This window comes from Erythranthe guttata, chromosome 7, assembly GCF_056151865.1.
Source record: "Erythranthe guttata isolate IM_541 chromosome 7, IM_541, whole genome shotgun sequence".
NCBI classification, from domain to species: Eukaryota; Viridiplantae; Streptophyta; class Magnoliopsida; order Lamiales; family Phrymaceae; genus Erythranthe; species Erythranthe guttata.
The window spans coordinates 14,324,493-14,347,825 of NC_142539.1; the positions used below are offsets into that span (position 1 = coordinate 14,324,493).

Below are 23,333 nucleotides of genomic sequence, written 5' to 3' on the forward strand. Positions count from 1 at the left end.
GTGAGGGGGTCTCACAATTCATAATGTTAATTTTAGATTTCTTTACAAATAGTAAATATTAAAATGGGCCTGGACTCTATTATTTTGGGTAATAAATGGGTTATCCCTCATTTTCCCTAAAAATAATGATGTAAGTGTATGTATGTGTAAATTGTTGAAACTTATTCTAAATTCAATGGAGAAATTTACAGATTTCACCCCTTAAGTTTGTAACGATTTCATATTTGGTCCCTCATGTTTTAATAATTTGACATTTTTGGTTATTTCCGTCAATTTACTGTTTCAGTTACGGTAGTGATGGGCACACGTTTGATTCCGTTAGTTTTATGAAAAACTGACGGAAATAACTAATAGTGTTGAATTTTTGAAACACGAGGGACCAAATACAGTAGAACCTCGATAAATTAATACCCGATAAATTAATAATCTCGCTTAAATAATAAATTTTTCTGGTCCCGACTCGGGGACAACGTGCTAAATTAATAATTCGCTAAATTTATAAGATAATACACATTCGAAAATTTTAAGAAGCCCCATGTAATATATAAATTAATAATGCATAAAAATAATTCTTAAATTACATGGTACAATACATATTTTATAGATCTATGAAGGCTTAACACAATAAATTTAATTATCGCTTGTTTCTTGTTGAAATCCACATTACCATCAATCTCGTCCCTCACTTTTCTTAACATGGTTAGAGTTTCGGTATAATTTTCTCATAACTCAACATAAATTGTTATATACCATTGTTGCTTTAAGAGCTTCCGTCCATGAAACGAGTTATATAGTGCATTGAACTAATAGTACAATGAATAATATACACGTGGAAAATGTAAAAAAAATGTACTTATTGAAAATAATAATAAAAGTAATTTCATAAATTAATAAATTATTAATTAATATATAAATTAATAATTATTAATTTATCGATAAGTTAATATTTCGCTAAATTAATGAAATTTTGATGGTCCCAACAGTATTAATTTATAGAGGTTTAACTGTATGTTTTTTGTGAACATGAGGAACCAAATGTGAAATCAGTGCAAACTTGAGGGAATTCCAAATTTAATCTAATTTAAAAATTGTGTTTGTTGACGTCGAAATTTTGGGATTATACTATATAAATTGGTTATTATTTTGGGTCCCAAAGTAAAATACATACAATATTTGGGCTTGACAAATGCCGGGTTCGTACAACGCAAGAAATCCTAGCTCGTGTCCGTAAAAGGAGGACTCTGGTATAAGCTAATTCAGACTTACATAGACGTACAAATCCAAATCTTCACCGTGAATTCATAATATATTTGAATTCAAGGTATTTATATTTATTTGATTCACGAAACAAATTTCTAAGCCCTTGAATCGAATTAAAAGAGAAGAATCAGAGGAATTCCAAAAGATTATAACTCATTTTCTTTTGATTACTAAATTTATTTATTTCTATTTTTCTTGTCTTGCATTTATGTTTTGCAGGCACAAACAATATTTGTGGTTAACAACGTTCAAGCTTATATTTATTAAATCGAACAAAAATCAAGATCGAGTAGCTCATTTTTTTATACAAGTTTATTTTATTTTTTAATGAAGTTCGAGCTCGAGCCAAACTTGATTGTTCATATATTATTGAACAAAAATAATGTGATCAAATTTGATTGTTATACCAAAGCATGCATATAAGTTGATCCCTTATGATTAAGTTAAGTCACAGGGCACGAGCAAACAGCAGCCTTTCAGACAACATACATTAAGTGTACCAACCATCTTACATGCTCATAATCATGACATAATAGAATGTGATTATAATTACATAAATGCAATTAATTAATATTATATTATTTTCTTGTTGTTCTAAGATTGAATCACGTGAATCTTTATCTAAAGTTGATAATTTTTCATTTTCTTGCAATATTTCTTTTAGAAGTCAAAACACCATGTTTTAGATAAATATTATTCCATATATAGCTTATAGTGTTAGTAATAGGGTGAATTACATTTACACATTAGGTAAAGTTTAATTACGAAAATCACATCATTTATGGTAATTACAACCATCCTTTCAGTTATGTATTGTCTTATTTGTCATCCCTTGCAGTGTCAAAATTACCTATTGAATGAAGAGTTTTTTTGTAACACAATATATAGTTAATGGGTGATTGCAATTACCAAAAAATAATGAGTAACTTCTTTTTTTTTTTTTTTTTTTTTTTTTTTTTTTTTTTACTTCACCTTAGTGGTTACTGTAATATCCTTTAATAAAGACATATAAGAGACCTTTAGAATTGTTCAAATCTCAATTTTTAACGCACCAACTCTAAATAATGTAAGACTTGTAAAGCAAGACTATGGTATAAGATTGTAATCGAGTCGAGTCGGTTCATGAGTTTCATCAGCCAACTCAAACAAAGTTCATGCTTAAGTTTATTGATGAGTCAAATTCGAGGTTACCTCTAGGGTGATCTCAATTAAGATTTGAACTCAAGTAATTCCTGACGAGTTGAATCGAAGGTCATTAAATTATTTGATAACTCTTTTTTCTTTAAAACATACTAATCGAGGTATATGACCTCAAACGCTATTATTCATTTCATTATATTACTTGTAATTAAAGAACTCGCAACCAATTATGTAGGTGCGCACACTGTGTGAACTTTCACTCTTCTCATGCAATAAATAGATTTTAGAATCAATTGGAGACAGTAAAATGCTTATATCTTATTATGATTCAACACACACACGTCAACAATGTACATTCGATTCAATTGTTGCCACCCTCCGCCACGTGGACAAATATATAGAAGATATGTAAGAGATAAGATCTACATACTAAATCTAATATTTTTCTTTTAAAATAAATTATATATGAAAATAATTATCAAGGTATGGGCATTACAAGTTACAAGGGCTCTTTGGTAATTTGAACAAAAAAAAATATAAAAAATAAAAAAAAAGGCAAAGATTTAAGCTTTGAAATTTGAATCTGATATGTATGTATCTGAGTCTGAGTCCCCCAATCAGTTGGAATGATTCCTGCCAAAGCAAAAGTAGAGCAACCATTAAAGGAAGCATATAAAAAACACTAAAGGTAGTCATTGCCAACCTATCTTTCAGTCATAAAAAATCTCTCTCTCTCTCTCTCTCTCTCTCTCTCTCCAGCAAATTAAATGACCATCTTAAGTCCCTTTTCCTATCTCTCTCATACTCACCATTATCTCTTTTGTTATGCAAGATCCCAAGAACTCACAGAGAAGGTACTCTATCTCTCTCTCTCTCTCTCTCTCTCTCTCTCTCTCTCTCTCTCTCTCTCTCTCTCTCTCTCTCACACACACACACACACACAGAGCACTATGTAAGAAGTGTTTCTGAACAAATGATATGTATCATGATCAAATGCCACAAAAAAAGAGTTCATGATTGAATTTTAGGCTTGCCATGAGGGCTAGTTTACACACACACACACACACACACTAACACACACACACAATATTACTAGTGCTTCTTTAGTGTAGAAGTATGATCAGTAGTGCTACTGCATGATGTTGAGCTAAGTTTAATTTAGAGTTTTTGACATTAATTAATTGTGACACAAGATATGTATTAGGTTCTAAATTTCACAAGTTTGCAGTATTAATTTCGAGACTTTAGCAAAAAAGATTATCTTTAACCGAAAAGTCTTTAAATTTATAATTAAACTCACCAAACTCTCTATATTTTTTTCTTTATAAATTTGGGATTGTCTTTGAAATTATCGATCAATTTCATTGCATATTTTTTATTTATTTATAGAGAGTCTGACGTAAAAGTCGGTCTTTGAATAAGATTTTATGACAAAATATGTAAAACCCTTTATGAAAGAGATCAGTGGAGATGTACTTTACTGTCTATGAGAAGCTACGCTTGATGAAATATATCGGGTGATTTTAAATTGTAAATCTATACATTATTGAACTAATGACATTTTGAATGCATTATACTAGAACGGTCAAGAGTGGAGACTAATTAAAAAAGGTAGTAATTCAAAATTGGGCCTTTAGTGAAAAAAAGTAGCCCTCCAATTGTCTATGGGCCCATATTGATTATAGACTACAATCTTTGACTTCCTCCCATATAATTTAGAGTTTATTGCAAATAGTACCCCGTATTATATCGAATTACTTAACGACTACGCCGTGTTATTTTCTTGGCAAAAAATCCTCTATAACTTTTTTTAGCAATTAGTAGTACTTTTATTAGTAACCCTGTTTAGAGGGTTGTGTGCTAAAAAAATTGAATTATAGGGGGGTTTTTGTAATAAAATAATATGGGGTAGTTTTTTAGTAATTCAACATAGCGCATGGATAGTAATTGCAATAAACCATGTAATTGTCCCGTAATGGATGACCTAGCACTTTGAGCAAGTGAACATGTGTCAATTGACCCATGCTCGAATCCTCTTATTAACAGTCGTTAATTAGATCGAGCTTGTCGCATGTGGTTTACGTTTTCGTATGGCTGCAGTATTCTTCATTACCAAAAATAACAATGTGACACTATTAACTCATTCTCATTACTTTTAGAGCAATAATGTTAAAATTCATTCACAATGTTGAAATAGAAGTACATCTAATTTTTCACATCCCATATATTTTGACTCCAAAATGTCAAATTCATTGCATACTAGAAAAAAAGAAAAAAAAATGACATCTTGTTATATTAATTAATTAAATGCAGGAAGCCTTGGTACCAAAGAGCAATAGAGATGGCAACACTATGGAAATCCCTTCCAAATAAACCTCCCAAAATTTCCACAAAGCACTACAATCTTTGGAGACCAATTATAAACTCGAAAACAAACGACACGAACCCCTCCACAAACCCTACTACGAGGAATAAGCTAAGGAAATGCACCTCGTTAAGAGTGGCGACATCGTTCACTCGAGTTTGTCTATGCGCACCAATTTCTTCGTACAACGAGGTTTTTCAAGTGGACCACGTTCCTCCGAGAAGGAGCTATAGCTACCCGAGGTCATCTTCCTCGAAACCTAATTTACACCACGGAACAACACAAGACGGTATAATTAGAAGTACTCCGAGCGCAAGAATGAGTATCGAAGGGCGGAAGATATTTCGCGGAAAATCTTTGACGGACGACGTTTTGATGAGAAGATTTGTTGTTGAGGAAGAGGCAATGATGCAAGTTAGGAGAAGGAATGAGATGGAAATTATTAGGAGAAGAAGTGCTATGAGGAGGAGAAAGCTTGGCCCAAGTCCTTTGAGTAGAATGGTGTTGGTTGAGGAGGAGGAATACTAAGCATATATTATGAAAGGGGCGATTATAAGTTTTATTTCCTTTTATTTAATTTTTTTTTCTTCCCACTCTAATTTTGTATTGGAATTGGTGTTTTTTTTTTTTTTTTTTTAATTTGCTTGTGTTTTTTGATGGGATGAGTTATATTTTAGCTAATTTTCTTAATTTCGGTTTATGTGGATTAATCAAGAAAAAATGCAAGTAAGAATTGTGAAAAAAAAATGACTATGTTTTTAGCTAGGGAAACTTAGCTAATATATATGAGATTCCGTTTTAGAACAACATTTTTCAATCCGAATTCCAAAATTTCGAGATCCGATTTTTCGGAAGTTATTTGAAACAGAATTTGAATATATACGAGATTTCGATTTTCGATCTGATTTTATGTTCCGAAAATAACCGGTCCGATTTTTCCCAATATTACACTTAAAATACCAATATTTTTCTGCATTTTATATTTTAGGTGACAAAAAATTGGAAATTTTAAAATTCCGTTGATTTCGATCCGAAATTTTTCGATTTTGGAACAATTTTTTTCATTCCAATTTTCTAAATTCCGTTTCCAATTTTTTTTGGAACGGAAATGGAACTTATTTTTCACTTTCGGAATAAAATTGATTTTTTTCCGAAACGGCTTATTCCGATCCAATCCGATACGTCCGATGTATGAATACGTCTTCAAATCAACTAACTAAAAACTAAAACATAACGTCAAATTTCGGTGGTCCGACGTCATTTCAACTCATAAAAATCAAAATTTTACTATTTTAAGAAATTTTTAGAAAGTTCATATCAATTCATTGACACATCATATGAGGATTCCGTCAGATGTGTTACTTCTAAATTTGCGAGATCTATTATGATTAGATTTTAACTCATTTTCGCATGGTCGTTTTTGCCGACTTATTTAGCTTTTTTTAGTTTTAATAGCACGTTTCCAACCCTATCCGAAGAAAAACGGCTCGAAGAACAAAACTCAAATCGCGTCAGATTTCGGTGATCAGTGATCCGCATTGTTTCGACTAAAAAAAAAATAATAATAATAATATTGGCAGATAGGTAAATACGTCACGAAGAGGTAACGGACAGTTTCGCATTTAGTTGGTGTGAATAGAGACGCACACACACACATACATATATATATATATATATATATATATATATATATATATATATACATACACACACAGACATACACTCTTTCTCTCTCTACAATTGGTTTGCTTGTCCCACCACTTCTGCTCTCTCTCTCTCTCTCATACACACACAACACAAAACAAAAGTTGCCACTTTCTCACTTCTGTGGCGGAAACAGAACCTGAGAAAACAAAGCAAACCAGAAAAAAAAAATGGCATTGAGGCTTAACGCCGTCGATTTTCACAGACCAAAATGCCCTTGTTTTGCTCTCCCAACAACCGCCAGCCTCAGATCTCCTAGTTTTTTCATGGCTTCCACTCTTCGCTCTGCTTCCAAGTAAGCTCACATTTTTCTTTTCCTTTTTTTTCTTTTTTTTAATATTTTCTTTTTACTCAATTAATTTAGATTTTTTTATTTATTTATAAATAAATCATGCCTGAGAAGAATTCTTTTGTTTATTTGTCAGTAGATATTATTGGGGTTTTAGCAGATTAAGTAGCTCACATTTATCTGTTTATAATTTATATGGATATTTTTTTTTTCTTTTACATTTATCTCTAAGTTTGTGTTTCTAATTTTTTTATTTTAAATTTGTAATATTGAAGTTGAATTCACTAACTGGAATATGCAGGTCATTGAGTAGTCTGCTGTTTTAAATTGATTTTTGGGTAAATTACGGCCAACTCCTAGATAAGGTCAAATTACGAAAAAACCCCTCATATTATGGTAATTACAACCTCCCCTTAACTATGAATCTTGTTACACGTACACCCTTATGGTGTCAAATTCAATATAATCTTCTAGATTCTGAGGAAAATTTTTCGGTTTGTACTCGTTTTGTGTAAAAATACAGTTTCTAATGCATCACAACAATCTGATATTTACAAACCAAGAGACACATTTTATGATCATCTTGTTTCAAAACGTGGAGTTCGAATGAGGTAAAACTGGTACAAACTGGAGAATATTCCACTAAATTTGACACCATAAGGATGGACATGTAAAAAGATTCATAGTTGAGGGGTGGTTGTAATTACCCAAACACGAGCGGGGTTTTCGTAATTTGACCTCAAGGTGACCGTAATTTGCCCTTGATTTTTTGGGTGTTTTCTTTCTATGTTTAGTCGATTAAATTGACGAACAATAAGTGGAGTGGCGTGTGGTGGAGAGTTGTGGATGAGGGCCTGCAAGATTAAGCACATATATACACACACACACACATATATTCGTATTATTCTGTATGTATGTGATATGCATATACATTTTAACTTGCTTAATTTGTACTGCCGTGCAATTTTTGTGCTCGTATTCACAGTAAGATAGCTATTCTGATGTATACTAGCTTATGATTTCTGTTTCCGTATCTTTAATTCTATTAATTTCATTTTTCTTTTCCGTTTTTTCGTGTCTCTACTTTGTTACAGGGAAGTCGAGACAGTGAAAAAGCCGTTCAGCCCTCCACGCGAAGTCCACGTTCAAGTCACACACTCGATGCCACCTCAGAAAATCGAGATCTTCAAATCCATGGAAAGCTGGGCCGAAAACAATCTATTAATCCACCTTAAACCCGTCGAGAAATGCTGGCAGCCTCAAGATTTCTTACCGGACCCGTCTTCCGATGCATTTCACGATCAGATTGCGGAATTACGAGAGAGAGCGAAGGAAATCCCGGATGAATATTTTGTTGTTCTAGTTGGTGATATGATCACCGAAGAAGCACTGCCCACGTACCAAACGATGCTTAATACGTTGGACGGCGTGAGAGACGAAACGGGGGCGAGCCCAACCCCGTGGGCGATTTGGACGAGGGCGTGGACTGCTGAAGAGAATAGGCATGGTGATCTTCTTAATAAGTATTTGTATCTATCTGGAAGGGTTGATATGAGGCAGATTGAGAAGACTATCCAGTATTTGATTGGCTCTGGAATGGTGAGTTTTTTATTTTTATTTATTTATTTATTACTCTCTATTTTTTTTTGATAATATATAGGGCAAATTGCACATCCCCGCCCCCTGTAAGTTTCTAATATTTGCACTTTACCCCCTCATTTTTTTTAAAAAGTGAATGTCCCCCTTCAAAATGTTATTCTTGTTGCACATTGCCCCAATAGCAACACTCCGATGGATCATTCGTCGGAATTGAGTATTTTTGTTGCACGTTGTCCCTTTAAATGTTATTTTTGTTGCACAATGCCCCTCCAAAAATTGACTCCTGGGGCAAAGTCCAACCAAAATAGTATTTCGAAGGGGTAGCAAAGTCCTTGAATTTTTAGGGGGGAAATTAAGTGCCAAAATGGGAAATTTATAGGGGGTGAAGTGCATTTTGTCCAAACAAATATTTATGTGGTGCCTTTTGAACTTTTCTTGATTTGAGGCATGGGTTCATAGAGGGGTTGAGGCTTGGGGTGGAAATCGGAACAGAATTTCTGGTTTTCGTCGATTCAGATTCGAAAAAATTCGATTTTAGATTTGGAATGATTTATTTAATTCCGAATTTCTGAAATTTCCGACTTCTTTTGGATCGAAATTGGAATATATATGAGATTCCGCATTCCGGGTCTGAATTTAATTTCCGTAAATAGTTCAAAAAATTATGATTTTTTTCTTTTTCTGAAACTTACAATTTCGATATATTATGTATTTTATATCATGGGTGAATAAAATTTGAAATTTTCGAATTCTGCCGATTCCAATCTGAAAATTTCTATTTTTGGAACAATTTTTTTCGTTCCAATTTCTAAAATTCCGATTTTCGATGTTTCCCTAAGTTTTTTAACGGAATTGGAATTAGTTTTTCTATTCTGAAAAAAAAATGATTTTTTTCCAGTAAAATGCGAATTCCGATCCGATCCGTCTAATGTCCACCTTTAGTTGTGGCTCAAGAACCTATTATTTGACGTAGTGATTGGTTATCCTTCAAGTGGTGTAGTAGTCGAAATTCTGATTTCCGTTTTTTACTTTTTGAAACGGCATTGGAATTAGTTTTCCACTTGCATAAAAATTGGACTTATTCCGAAAATGTTAATTCACAATCAATAGTAAGGTTTTGGTTCTAAGTTCAAATAATCCTTTCAAACTCTTACATTTTTTCGAACATAATTTTTTCAGGATCCAAGAACAGAAAACAACCCATACCTCGGATTCATCTACACATCATTCCAAGAAAGAGCTACCTTCGTCTCACATGGAAACACCGCCAGGCTGGCAAGAGAGCACGGTGACATAAAGCTCGCCCAAATATGCGGTACGATAGCTTCCGACGAAAAACGACACGAAACTGCATACACAAAAATAGTCGAAAAATTATTCGAAATCGACCCAAATGAAACCGTGATTTCTTTTGCCGATATGATGAGAAAAAAAATATCAATGCCGGCCCACTTAATGTACGATGGGCGTGATGATAATCTTTTCGATCACTTTTCGTCTGTGGCTCAAAGACTCGGTGTATACACAGCTAAAGACTATGCGGATATTCTAGAACATTTAGTTGGTCGATGGAAAGTGGAGAGTTTAACGGGATTGTCTTCTGACGGGGCGAAGGCGCAGGATTACGTCTGTGGACTGCCACGGAGGATCAGAAGGTTGGAGGAGAGAGCTCTTGGACGAGCTAAGCAAGCACAGCGGGTCCCGTTTAGCTGGATATATGATAGAGATGTGCAACTTTAATTAAGGTAAATTAATGATTTGGATAAGCTTTTTGCTTCGTGTGTGTGTGTGTGTGTGTGTGTATTGGTGAGGAAAACGAAATTGCAATGTAGGTTTATCGCGATTCAAATTCGTTTTTTTTTTTTTTTTGTTTGTTTCTATTGTTCATGTTAGTAAATCTTTATATAGGGCAGTTATAGTTATATAATGTCATTTTGATGTGTTGTGGTGTGTGTGTGTGTTTCTGTAAAAATGCAACTGCTGACAATTATTGATTTTTTTCCTTCATGGAATATGGTCTATATATTGTAATTCACAGATATTTGATTATGATTTATTAATTAATCTGAACAATTTGATTGGAATGATTATGATTTATTAATTAATCTGAACAATTTGATTGGAATTTTTATAATCTGAATCTTTAATACGCAAACTAATCGATGCAATGTATGGAATTTGTATAAGAAGCGACAAATCAACAAGCCATTTTCGACATACCAAAAATTAATTAAACTCGACAAGCTGAAAAAAAAAATAATTTACATTTTCGGCACAACTTTCTTCATCATTTCTAAAAGAACGTCATCGTTTTTGGATCCTTGCAAGTGATTAATTAACATTGACGAAGTAGTTGCGTCGGCTAAGAACTCCTTTTTGTGCATTTCCTCTAAGAATGGCATTGCCTTGTCAAGCTCTTTCTTCTTTAGCAAACCCTGGATAATGATGTTGTATGTCATGCTATCCGGTGCGCAACCACTTCTCTCCATTTTTATAAGCAAATCTTTTGCCTCGTCTATAAATCCTTCATCACACAACGAACCAAGAATGGCACCATATATTTTATTATTAGGTTGCAACCCTTTGGTCGGAAGTTCGTTTAAAAGCTTCTTTGCATCTTCAATTTTCCCATCTTTGCACAAACCATTAATCAAGATACTGTTAGTAACTATATCAGGATTTAAACCTTTATCTTCCATCGTCTTCAGAAACGAAAATGCGTCGGCAATCTGATGAGTCTTGCACAAGCCATCCAACAAAATATTGTGAGTACATAAATTAGGATGTACGTGCCGAGCTTCCATATCGTTGAAAAGTTTCCATCCATCTGCAAATCTGCCTTCACTAAGTAATCCATGTATCATGGTATTATAAGTAACTGTCGTGTGCTCTAAGCCTTTAGAAGAAACTTCAAGAAAAAGACGCCAAGCTTCATCCACTTTTCTCTTCTTGCAATATCCGTTTATTAAAGTGCCGTAGCTCATAATAGATGGCTTAATCCCCTTGCTCGCCATGGAATCAAATACCTCTTTCGCTTTATCCATTTTCCCTTGCAAACAATACCCATCTATCAGTGCAGTGTAAGTGAAAATATCGGGACTAATATTTTGTTGCTTCATAATTTCCAAAATATCCTCAGCCTCTTTAATATTTCCTTCTTTGCAAAATGCGTCCACCAATATACTAAAAGTAACAACATCTAACGAAATCTTGTGATTAACCATTTCATTTAGCAAGTGTTTCACCTCTTTCCATCTACCGAAATCGCACAAGCCCTGAATCATCGAGCCATATGTGACAACGGTGGGCGAAATGCCCTTATCAATCATTCTAGATTGGAGCTCAAGTGCATTATCCACCATTCGGCACTTGCATAAGCCATCAATTACCGCATTATAAGCCATAACATTGGGTTTATAGATAGTCTTTTCCAATAACAAAAGCAAATCATGGGCAGCAAGAACGTGTCCATTTTTGCAGAGCCCGTTTATCACAGTGACAATTGTAAAATCATCGGGCTCACAAAGTCTCGAAGTCAAAAGCTGCTTAAACAATTTCTCCGCATCGGCCACCTTACCATCTAGAAAGAGCCCTTTTAGTAGAGTGGTGAATGTCACAACATTTGCATTGTAGCCCTGTTTAAAGAAGATGCCGAAAACAGCAAAACCAAAGTCTACGCGTTTCAAAAGGCAACAACAATTAATCAAGATGGTCATCGTGTACTCATTTACAGGGGCAGCTGATTGACGCATTTCATCGAACAGTTGAAGGGCAACCGAGTATTGCTTCAAATTGACAATAACTTGCAATTGTTTGGTGAATTCAAAAACGGAGGGCTGCCGCCGCATTCTCAACATTTTGCGAAACAAGAAAATAGCTTCATCTACTTCGCTTTCACAGCTCAAATCTCTTTTGAAATTAGGTGAAAAAAGTCTATCTCTGCTATGATAATTTAAACAAAATAAAGAGAACGGATCAGCTAAAGAATGAGCAGCAATTGCTCTGCGAATAGGCGCTCTTCCATAAATCCTCATCTTCTCATTGGCTCGAGGGGAAAGAGAAGATGAAGATAATTGCGGTGATGGTTTTGGTTGATTTTGGAGAAGAGGGGTTTTTTTTTTAAATGCTAAGGACTTAATTGATAATTTTATAAACTTCAATTCAGGGCTTATGACTGAGGTGAATCTCTAATTTTCGAATTTTCTAATTCAAATGGTGTAAAAATATTAATTTATGGTTAAAAAAACTCAACAAATTCATTTTTCGAGTGAGTGAGATGCACACTCCGTTAACCTTTAACAGCTAGACTGACGGTCGCTACATTGTGCAAACCACAGGGGGTTCAAGGCCTAAATTTATATAACAGGGGGTTAAGTACAACTAGTTGAAACCACATGGGGCAAAATGCTATTTACCCTTTATACATTCATTGTAATGGAATACCCTTTCAAGTAAAGTTACCGATACTAAATCAATATATCTTACTTATTTTAATCAAACCATAGTTAACTTTATTTTATTATTTACTTAGAAATTCAAAATTTGATATAAATTGGGAAAATATGGGAGGGTGGTATGATTCAAACCCTAGACATTTACTATAATAGTAGAGGTTAGGTACTACAATTAAACCTCTATAAATTATTACTGTCGAGACCAATCAAATTCTATAAATTTAGCGAAATTTTAATTTAACAAAATATTTTTTAACACGTTACCTTCGAGTCGGAACCGGGAAAATATATTATTTAAACAAGGTTATTCAATTATCGATTATTAATTTATCGAGGTTGTACTATAATTCTCTTAAAAGATTCATCTTTCATATTTGTTTATGGGTGATATACCTAATTGGGCCGACCCAATGGACCCCAATTTATTTAATAATTAGGCCCAATACACGAAAGTATTCGGGCCCATTACACGAAAACCCAAGCACCTTCAAAGTAAGGCTTGGGCCCAACAAAATAAGCCCAACTCAATCAACGACATATAAATAGAAGTTTTATTCATTTGTAAAGGTACGTTCTGATTATTGATAATCCACCACGAGTTTATTCTCTCTATTCTCTCTACGATCCGTACATCTGACTTGAGCGTCGGAGGGGTTTCCGCCGGATCAACCCCCGGCTTAGTTCACGTGTGCTCATTTTGTAGGGACCTCAGGATCATCGAGTTGAATAGCTATTGATCAGCTTTGCTCTCCCTGCTTGTTTTCTACATCATCCTAGGTGAGCTATACTTTAGCATCATCATTTTGGCGCCGTCTGTGGGAACGATGCAAACCAGATCACGTAGCCAACAAGATCCTCCTGAGGCATCAGCTCGGAGAGAAAACGACACAGCTAATAACCTCCCCACCCGTGGAGGATCTGGCATCCCACCTCCTCCACGCGCCGCGGAGCAACTTCCTCCACGTACTGCAGATCCACCTCGCGAGGTTCAGGTGATCCCCCTTCGGGACCCACCACTCGCCGATCCACCTCTCCCTGCTCCTCGAACGGTTCAAATAACCGAGGACGCGCTCCAACGTATGATAGCGGAAGCTTCTACTCGCGCCGCCACGGAAGCTGTAACTCAATACATCGCCACGATGGGAGCAAACGCTCCCAATGCGATACCAGCACCAGCTCCACCTGTGGCGCCACCCGTGGTCCCACAGCCAATAGCGAATCAAATAAGTGTCTCCTCCTCTACCTCGGATCCACGATCCCGAGTGCAGTTATCTACCAACCACCGAGGAGCACTGCCCAGACAGCAACGTCGACACTCACCCCCACGGGGGAACGCATCACCACCGAGAGTCCCTCTCTTCAATGAGGGAGAAGGCGAGGTAAACAGCCGAATGTCACGCCAAAACCTTTTCTCCCAACCAAATAATCAAATAGGTGAGAGAATGCCTCTCCCAACAAGACGCAGTCCCTTCACCATGGACATTCTCAACGAGGTATTACCTCAGGGAGTAAAGATTTCGGGGTTACCTCAATTTGAAGGGACCACCGACCCACAGGAACATATAGAGAAATTCAGTGCCATGGCGGATTTATATGGCCCGACGGACGCTGCGATGTGCAAAATGTTCCGTACCACTCTCTCCAAGAGGGCAATGAATTGGTTCAACTCCCTACCCATAGGGTCCATTGACACCTTCGCTCGGTTGTCGACCCGATTCACCAACCAGTTCGCCATCAACAAACAATATGCCAAGACCCCAGCTCATCCTCACGTGCTTGACTTCGAGCCCGATCCTCTTCCTTACTAGCTTCCGCATTCCTACCGTGCTCCACGAGGTATCTCCAAGTCGCTACCAACTAAAAAAAAAAAAAAAAAAAAAAAAATTTACACAAGGAAGAGAGGGAGTAACGCCTAATCTTGTTTTAAGTAAACAAAGACTCACCCGACAGATGTCCCCACCGGCTAACTCCAACATGTGAGAAGGACCCTTACCAGACATTCGAGCACGATCATACTCCCGAACAAATCCCTCGGTACTCAACAAGGGCAAATCATGGTCCGACACATCCCAATACGACTCCTTACCGTCGCGATTCACACCATAGGTAAACAATTGTTTCCCTCCTCCACCATGGAAAGCATAAGTCTCCTCTGGATCTACCCGTGGACGCTTAGGCACAGCCACATACTCAGTATCCACCCTCTTTCCCTTGCCACGATCCCTCTTCGGTGGACGCTCTTCCACTATGCCAGCACTGCTACGATCATCTGCTACTACTCGAGGACTTTCCACATGAACCTCCTCGCGAGGCAAACCATTCGAAGAACCGCCCAACTTAGAGGGAACCTTCTTCGATGCCTTCTTCGACGTCCCATTCGCCTTCGCTCGAAGTGCCGCAAAGGTGATACCACCATCTGCAAAAGATAACAAACACATAAAAAAAAACATGAGGTATACATGACCAAAGAACTACCAAAAAAAAAAAAAAAAAAAAAAAAAAAAAAAAAAAAAAAAAAAAAAAAAACAAAAAAAACAATTCAAGGCAACAAAAGGATATACGATGCTGACCCTCCACCGTCGGTATCAAACTCCTCGGATCAAATTCCACATCGCACAACCCAGATTCCTCAATCCTCTTCGCCATATTTGCAGTTATCGCGAAACTCTCACACGTAGGATTCCAAACTACGGGAACGTCAAAAGTGGGAGCCCTCACGTAAAAGAAATAGGTCTTCCATTTCCCCAAAGATAGCTTCACACTCTTCACGAATTGGTAATGAACGCGAGGATGAAAGCAAAAGAAAGGCATCTGAGTGGGCCGATGTAACGTAAATAACGCCTTGAATAAACTCACAGACACAGGCAGACCTACTCGAACCACCCTAAAATGAAATGCCTGGAACATCAGAACAGCAGTGGGCGTTAGCTGACTGTACCCAATCTTGAATTCCTCGCAAACCTTCAACAAGGTAGGATGCGGTGTAATCTGGGATGTGCACATCAAGTACCCCAAAAATACCGTATGAAACCCATCGGGTGGCGAATACAAGCGATCGCCCTTCCTAGGCAACAACAACTCCACATTACTCGGCGCTCCAGATAAACGGCGAATAGAATGCAACTGCTCTTCAGTCAATACACTGTCAAAATCAACTAAGTCCAAATTAATTAGCTTCTTTTTCTTTTGCCTTCTACTATCAACCTCAACATCACCCGGCGGAATATCATCTTCCTCCTCCTCCTCGACCATCGGCTCAACTTCACTACTTGACACCGGATGTTCACTCGCCAAAGGAGCTTCATTCGAATCATCGCTATCACTCCCAAAATCCAAGACTTGACGCCTATAATGACGTCTACTAGAACCCACTTCATCAACGATAGGGGGAATAGTAATATCCTTATGCACTTCTACATCGTCACTCCACGATTCAATAATTTCTCGCCGACCAAAACTTCCCCCGTTTAAAACAACACGCGAATCAGCACACTCGGAAATTTGCCCGTCAATTTCGCCCGAACCGGGCTCAAAACCGGGTTCTAACGCGCCCTCACGCGCGCGCGTGGCCCCAAAAGGGGCGGATCCACGCGCGCGCGCGTCATCTGCCTGCCCAGCGCTACGTGCCCCCTCCCCATTGGCCCCAGCGCGCGCGTCCGTTTCACTCCTCCCACCAGACGCGCGCGCGCGTCGTTGCAAGCTCTCCCCGTCCACGCGCGCGTCACCTTTGACATGTGGACCAATGGCGCGCGCGCGTCCACCTAACCCACCAACCGACGCGCGCGCGCCCCCTTCTCTCTCCTCCAATGACGCACACGTGCGTCCCTCGTTAGCTGTGCCCAACACATTCAGCCCACGTGGCTTTTTCGGCGGCTCGGCTCCACTCGGCTCCAAGTCAGCCTCGAAGCGCGCGCTCCCCCTCACATTGGACCGGCCGGCGGCTTGGCTCAAGCCAGCAACCATAGAACCTGCTACATCTCCCCTATTGTTCTCAATTCGAAAACTAGCTACTGAGGATCCGATTCCCGTACCCGATACTACTACCTTCTCGCGTTCTATACCCACCGTACCAAAAGTTTTCTCACCCCCTTCAACCGGATCTCGGAGTTTAATTCGCAAAGATTTCGACTTACCCGGATTCGACATGACTAAATTTTTTCTCCGCACAAATAATCAAGAAACAAAAAATATTTCAAGAGAAAAATAGCACAGAAGACCTAGAGTTCAAAAAACATACCCATATTTATTGCAAGACGTTGAAGTTTAATACTCTCCACCGCACAAGGAGTCTATTTATCTGGCCCTGGTATATTATTTAAAACCCTTAAATATATACCTCGCTGCCAAATAAATACAATGATTCCTTATTCAAATTAAGGAATTAATTCACCACCAACGGAAACAATTCACTCCACGACGCAATTAACTCTCGACACGACCCGGGTCCCTCTACACAAGTCTCCGTCTCGAATCGAGAGTTGGGGGGCTTAATGATATACCTAATTGGGCCGACCCAATGGACCCCAATTTATTTAATAATTAGGCCCAATACACGAAAGTATTCGGGCCCATTACACGAAAACCCAAGCACCTTCAAAGTAAGGCTTGGGCCCAACAAAATAAGCCCAACTCAATCAACGACATATAAATAGAAGTTTTATTCATTTGTAAAGGTACGTTCTGATTATTGATAATCCACCACGAGTTTATTCTCTCTATTCTCTCTACGATCCGTACATCTGACTTGAGCGTCGGAGGGGTTTCCGCCGGATCAACCCCCGGCTTAGTTCACGTGTGCTCATTTTGTAGGGACCTCAGGATCATCGAGTTGAATAGCTATTGATCAGCTTTGCTCTCCCTGCTTGTTTTCTACATCATCCTAGGTGAGCTATACTTTAGCATCATCAATGGGTTAAACAAAAATACAAGTTACACAATCATATTTGGACTTACTAATTCGTTGCACCGTTCACTTAAAACCCCATTTTTGGCCACGTGAGAATTGAGGGGCAATTTCGCCAAATCAAATCGTTCGTTTACCTGCCCTAATTCGATTCTTCACTTCGCACCTTACATTTTAACAGAATTCAATTTACTCCCAAATTACGAATCTAAGGTTTTTCCCTTCATCCAAAAATTAACAAATTCAGCAAGACATTGAACAAGTTTTGGGCAGCGGCATGGTTTCGAAGTTACAAGAAGCTAGTGATCGCATTCCACTAGAAATAAATACTCCATATTAAGGTAAGAAATTTATTTAACTTTGCTTGATTTCTTTTAGGGTTTGTTTTATGTAATCAATGTAGTGGTTATTGGCTTTATTTCGAAAAGAACAAAGACAAATGTTTTCTTAAATGTTTTACCCATGTGTCATGTTCCAATTTTGTGGACCACATTTTATTCTTTATGAGTTTTATGGATAAAAAGAGATTTGTAAAGTTGAGTATGGTTTCTTTTAAGTTGTAAAGTTTGTTTCTAATTTTTGTGTTTTATATGCTATTAATTAGGGGTGGTAATTTCGCAACTTGGACCCGATCCGATCCGGATCTATGTGGATCATATACAAATGGAACCGAATCCAAAATCAAGCTATATGAATGGATTTAATGTAGATCAAATTTAGACCGATCCGGATTGGATCCACATGGATTCATTCCATCTTTAATTCAACTTATGAGGTTGAATATCTCAACTTTTAGGGTTTAATATCTCAACTTTCACACTTACACATAATACTCACACACTTTTCACACACCAACACACATTTCACACACACGCACACACTCTTTTACACACACACACACACACTCACATACACACTTTTTACACACACAGACACACTCACACACACATACACAATTTTTACACACACACACACTTCTGTACACACACACACGCACACACACTCACATGCACATACACACTTTTCACACACACTCACATACACACACGTACACATACTCACATACACATACACACTTTTTACACACAAACACACACACACTCACATACACATTCACACGTTTTACACACGCACACACACTCACATGCACATACACACTTTTCACACACACGCACACATTTTTCACACACACTCCAAGACATTTTTCACACACACACACGGGCTGAAAATGTTTGATCTATTAAATTTACAATTAGAATAATATTTGATTTTTGAGAAAATTATTTTAGTATTTAATTTGGTTTTGGTTGGATCCAATGTGACCCACTTCATTTTTAGTTGAACTTTCAATGGATCTAAAGTGGATCCACATGGATCCAGTTTTAAAAAAAATTCAACTTGATCCGATCCGGTTTGTTTCAACTAGATTTAATCTAAACTCGATCCATACGGACCAAACCGGATCTAATCGGATCTATTGAACCGGATCCAAATTGTCACCCCTACTATTAATACAGGCATTAACTCTGAATTTGTCACCATAAAAATGTATCACTCTGGCAAGTTTTTGAACTTAAGTAGGGTATGCTATTTAGCTGGAGTCTGGAGATATTGCTTATTTTGACTATTGTTCAATAGATAAAATGTCTATGATAGAGATTCCTGAAATGGCCAGAGTTGGGGTTGATCGATGTAGTTGTTTTTTACCATAGCAGGGGTCTGAGTAATGAGTATCAATGACTGTGATAATTTAGTCTTATTGGAGACTGATATGAATGCACTGAGTATAGTCAACTATCTTGATAAGGATTGAGCAACTTTCATTTATTAGCCATTATTAACTAAATAATTGGACTTTGTTTGACGTTTGATATCTCCAATAACTTATCGGGTCGACATGCAAAAATTATGTTATCTTGCATTTTAGGGAGCTTTTTCGTTGGACATTTCAGGGTCCGATAAAAATAATTGGGTTTTCATTAGGTCATTTAATCTTATCTTGACTAATCTTATTTTGGCAACAAAACGAGACCTAAGCAAACGAATACAAATATGAGTCGACAACCAGCCAACCACAATCACAAAAACATGAAACACGAATATCATTGGGAGGACAACGCAGTAGCCCAAATAGAAATTCAAGAAGAAAAGAAAAATCAATAATGACCAACAAGTCATTTTCAGTATTCCAAAAAACTAATTAAACTTGACAAGCCGAAAATAAATAATTTACATTTTCGGCACAACTTTCTTCATCATTTCTAAAAGAACATCATCTTTTTTGGATAATTGCAAGTGATTAGTTAACATGGACGAAGTAGATGCGTCGGCTAAGAAACCCCTTTTGTGCATTTCCTCTAATAATGGCATTGCCTTGTCAAGCTCTTTCTTCTTCAACAAACAATGAATAATGATGTTGTATGTCATGCTATCCGGTGCGCAACCACTTCTCTCCATTTTTATAAGAAAATCTTTTGCCTCGTCTACGAACCCTTCTTCACAAAGTGAACCAATAATGATAGCATATATGTGATTATTAGGTTTCAACCCTTTGGAAGGAAGTTTGTTTAAAAGATTTTTTGCATCTTCAAGTTTCCCATCTTTGCACAAACCATTAATCAGGATACTGTATGTGATTATATTAGGACTTAATCCTTTGTCTTCCATCACCCGTAGAAATGAAAATGCTTCGGCAATCTGATGAGTCTTGCACAAGCCTTCCAACAAAATATTGCAAGTATATAAATCGGGATGTACTTGTCGAGTTTCCATATCATTGAAAAGTTTCCATCCATCAGCGTTTCTACCTTCACTTAATAATCCATGTATCATGGTGCTATAGGTAATTGTATCAAGGTACTCTAAACCTTTAGAAGAAGCTTCGAGAAAAAGACGCCAAGCTTCATCCACTTTACCCTTCTTGCAATACCCGTTGATTAAAGAGTTATAGGTGACAATGGATGGCTTAAGGCCGTTGCCCGTTATAGAATCAAATACTTGTTTAGCTTTATCCATTTTACCTTGCAAACAGTACCCATCTATCAGTGCATTGTAGGTGACAATATCAGGACTAATGTTTTGTTGCTTCATAACTTCCAAAACATCCTCAGCCTCCTTAACATTTCCCTCCTTGCAAAATGAGTCCACTAATATATTGAAAGTAACAACAGTTAAACAAATCTTGTGGTTGACCATTTCATTCAATAAGTCTTTGACCTCTTTCCATCTACCAAAATCGCACAAGCCCTGAATCATCGAGTTATATGTGATAACAGTGGGTGATATGCCCTTATCAATCATTCTAGACTTCAGCTCGAGTGCATTATCTACCGTTCCGGTCTTGCATAAGCCATTAATTACCGCATTATAAGCTTTAACATTGGGCTTATATATACTCTTTTCCAATAACAAAAGCAAATCATGGGCCACAAGAACATGTCCAGCTTTGCAGAGCCCATCGATCACAGTAAGAATCGTAACATCGTTTGGCTCGACGCAAAGTTTCAAAGTCAAAAGCTGCTTAAACAATTTCTCCGCCTCGGCCACCTTACCATCTAAAAAGAGCCCTTTTAGTAGAGTGTTGAATGTCACAACATTTGCATTGTAGCCCTGTTTAAAGAAGATGCCGAACACAGCAAAACCAACGTCTACGCGTTTCAAAAGGCAACAGCAATTAATCAAGATGGTCATTGTGTACTCATTTACAGGGGCAGCCCATTGACGCATTTCATCGAACAGGTTAAGGGCAACCGAGTATTGCTTCATATTGACAATAACTTGCAATTGTTTGGTGAATTCAAAAACAGAGGGCTGCCGCCGCATTCTCACCATTTTGCGAAACAAGAAAATAGCTTCATCTAATTCATTTGCACAGCTCAAATCTCTTTTGAGTTTAGGTGAAAAAATCTCTTTGCTATGAAAATTTGAAGAAAAGAAAGAGAACGAATCAGCAAAAATACCGTAATAAGGAGAAGATTTAGCAGAAATTGCTCTGCGAATAGCCGCTCTTCCATAAATCCTCATCTTCTTAAAACGATTTTTGTGAAGAAAATTCTAGTGAAATGCAGAGAGTCTGTTGTTTGATGTGCTCTGGACTACTCCCTCGAGAAATGGTTATAATTGGCTAACCATCACTTATTCATGGGTAAATAGCACTTTACCCCATGTGGTTTCAACTTATTGCATTTAAACCCCTGTCATATCAATTTAGGCCTTTTACCTCCCTGTGGTTTGCACAATGTAGTGGCCGCTAGTTTAGCTGTTAAATGGTAACATTTCTAATTATACCCTTCTAACTTTTTACAATTTACATGTCGAAACAAGCCTCTTTATCCGAGTTAATTGCACTTAACCCCCTGTGTAATGTCTAATTGTCGGATAAGTTCTCGTGTTAAAAACAATTATTAATTACCCCCTATGTTTCATTTATTTAGCCCACCGTCCCTTGAACGAGATAAATGTGTTTACTTGAAAGGAAATGAGCAAACTAGCTCTAATTAAATATACAAATAAATAATAAAATATAATTAAAGCATTAACATAGAAAATTAAAATTAAAATTAAAAGAACTCATTAACTTCCAGGTGGCCCCCTCCCTCCACACCGAAAAGTAAAAAATAAAAGATAAAAGAAGCATAGACGAGAGAAGTTTGTCTTCCCCGTTCTTCCTCTGCAATCTGCATTTTCATCTCTGCCAACTTGCCATCTTCATCGCTTCGACGCCATGCTCCATCTCCGGTATCATAAAAAGACTACATTTTCTAAGAAAAAAAGCTTTTATCACTAAATTATTCGATCGATGGATCTTTTATTGTAACTGGTTGAAAATATTAGGCAAAAATATTTGGAAGAAAATATGATTTTCAGATAACTTGATAACAAAATAGTTGAACGACTTTTTTTTCGTAGAATATTTTATTTTGATAAAAAAATATAATTTTTAAATATGTTGATGAAATGTATTTTTATTTTTGCACTTTATAGTTTGAAACTGATTGATGGATAAAATAAATATTTGACATTTGGCATTCTAAAAAACATGACTACATGTATTAAATTACATTTTTTAGCTTTACAAATTTATTTGAGGTGCATTATGCATGAATTATTGTGTTTCGAGGGTGCAAAGTGCTATTAATTTGTTTCGAGGGTGTAAAGTGCTAAAATGATATATTTTAAGGGTGCAAAGTGCGATTTAGCCAATTCAAAAGGTGTACAAACATTAATTTATGGTTAAACAAACTCAACCAAGTCATTTTCGAGCGAGTGAGATGCACACTCTGTTGGGATTTTTTAATAAAAATAATATTTTATTAAATATTTTCTTTGACCAATTTATGAGGTCATTTAGAGCAATATTTTGAAACCTACAAAGACTTTATTTTGTCTCATAAAACCTCAACATTTCCCTTTAATTTTATATTAAATAGAGGTTTTATGGTGTCATATTTTATACTATATAAAGGGGGCTTTTGTAGCTTTGTAAAGGTATGAGAGTAGAGAGAAAATTATATTTCTTAAGATTATATATCCTTTATATTATATACACATATGTTGAGCTATTGTTGTGTGTCGGGTGTAAGCTTCTACTTCACTTGAACGTGCAATTTCGGTGAAGTT

At 36.8% G+C, this 23,333-nt stretch overlaps 4 protein-coding genes across 4 annotated transcripts; 2 read left to right on the forward strand and 2 right to left on the reverse strand.

Annotated features, from left to right (window-relative positions):
• Positions 1 to 3,096: 3,096 nt before the first annotated feature.
• Positions 3,097 to 5,452, forward strand: LOC105953976 (uncharacterized). Its single transcript, XM_012977647.2, has 2 exons — positions 3,097 to 3,254; positions 4,714 to 5,452. Exons 1-2 carry the CDS (start codon positions 3,226 to 3,228, stop codon positions 5,291 to 5,293), a joined length of 609 nt encoding a protein of 202 aa, XP_012833101.2. The 5' UTR covers positions 3,097 to 3,225; the 3' UTR covers positions 5,294 to 5,452.
• Positions 5,453 to 6,383: 931 nt separating this feature from the next.
• Positions 6,384 to 10,396, forward strand: LOC105953974 (stearoyl-[acyl-carrier-protein] 9-desaturase, chloroplastic). The gene is made up of 3 exons (XM_012977646.2): positions 6,384 to 6,764; positions 7,853 to 8,357; positions 9,537 to 10,396. The coding sequence occupies exons 1-3, from the start codon at positions 6,640 to 6,642 to the stop codon at positions 10,095 to 10,097; spliced, it is 1,191 nt and encodes a 396-aa protein (XP_012833100.2). The 5' UTR covers positions 6,384 to 6,639; the 3' UTR covers positions 10,098 to 10,396.
• A 120-nt stretch (positions 10,397 to 10,516) lies between these two features.
• On the reverse strand, positions 10,517 to 12,590 carry LOC105953972 (uncharacterized). Its single transcript, XM_012977644.2, has one exon. The coding sequence runs from the start codon at positions 12,389 to 12,391 to the stop codon at positions 10,619 to 10,621; it is 1,773 nt and encodes a 590-aa protein (XP_012833098.2). The 5' UTR covers positions 12,392 to 12,590; the 3' UTR covers positions 10,517 to 10,618.
• A 7,207-nt stretch (positions 12,591 to 19,797) lies between these two features.
• LOC105953968 (uncharacterized) lies at positions 19,798 to 22,445 on the reverse strand. The gene has a single exon (XM_088821013.1). It carries the CDS (start codon positions 21,735 to 21,737, stop codon positions 19,944 to 19,946), a length of 1,794 nt encoding a protein of 597 aa, XP_088677139.1. The 5' UTR covers positions 21,738 to 22,445; the 3' UTR covers positions 19,798 to 19,943.
• Positions 22,446 to 23,333: the final 888 nt, after the last annotated feature.

What these genes read in the sequence shown, in the direction of transcription:
- LOC105953976 (XM_012977647.2), top strand. Translation starts at nt 3,226, where the DNA reads ATGCAAGATCCCAAGAACTCACAGAGAAG. An exon ending in CCCAAGAACTCACAGAGAAG is followed by an intron (nt 3,255 to 4,713) that starts GTACTCTATCTC and finishes AATTAAATGCAG; the next exon opens with GAAGCCTTGGTACCAAAGAG.
- LOC105953974 (XM_012977646.2), top strand. Translation starts at nt 6,640, where the DNA reads ATGGCATTGAGGCTTAACGCCGTCGATTTTCACAGACCAAAATGCCCT. An exon ending in ACTCTTCGCTCTGCTTCCAA is followed by an intron (nt 6,765 to 7,852) that starts GTAAGCTCACAT and finishes ACTTTGTTACAG; the next exon opens with GGAAGTCGAGACAGTGAAAA. An exon ending in ATTTGATTGGCTCTGGAATG is followed by an intron (nt 8,358 to 9,536) that starts GTGAGTTTTTTA and finishes TAATTTTTTCAG; the next exon opens with GATCCAAGAACAGAAAACAA.
- LOC105953972 (XM_012977644.2), bottom strand. Translation starts at nt 12,391, where the DNA reads ATGAGGATTTATGGAAGAGCGCCTATTCGCAGAGCAATTGCTGCTCAT.
- LOC105953968 (XM_088821013.1), bottom strand. Translation starts at nt 21,737, where the DNA reads ATGAGGATTTATGGAAGAGCGGCTATTCGCAGAGCAATTTCTGCTAAA.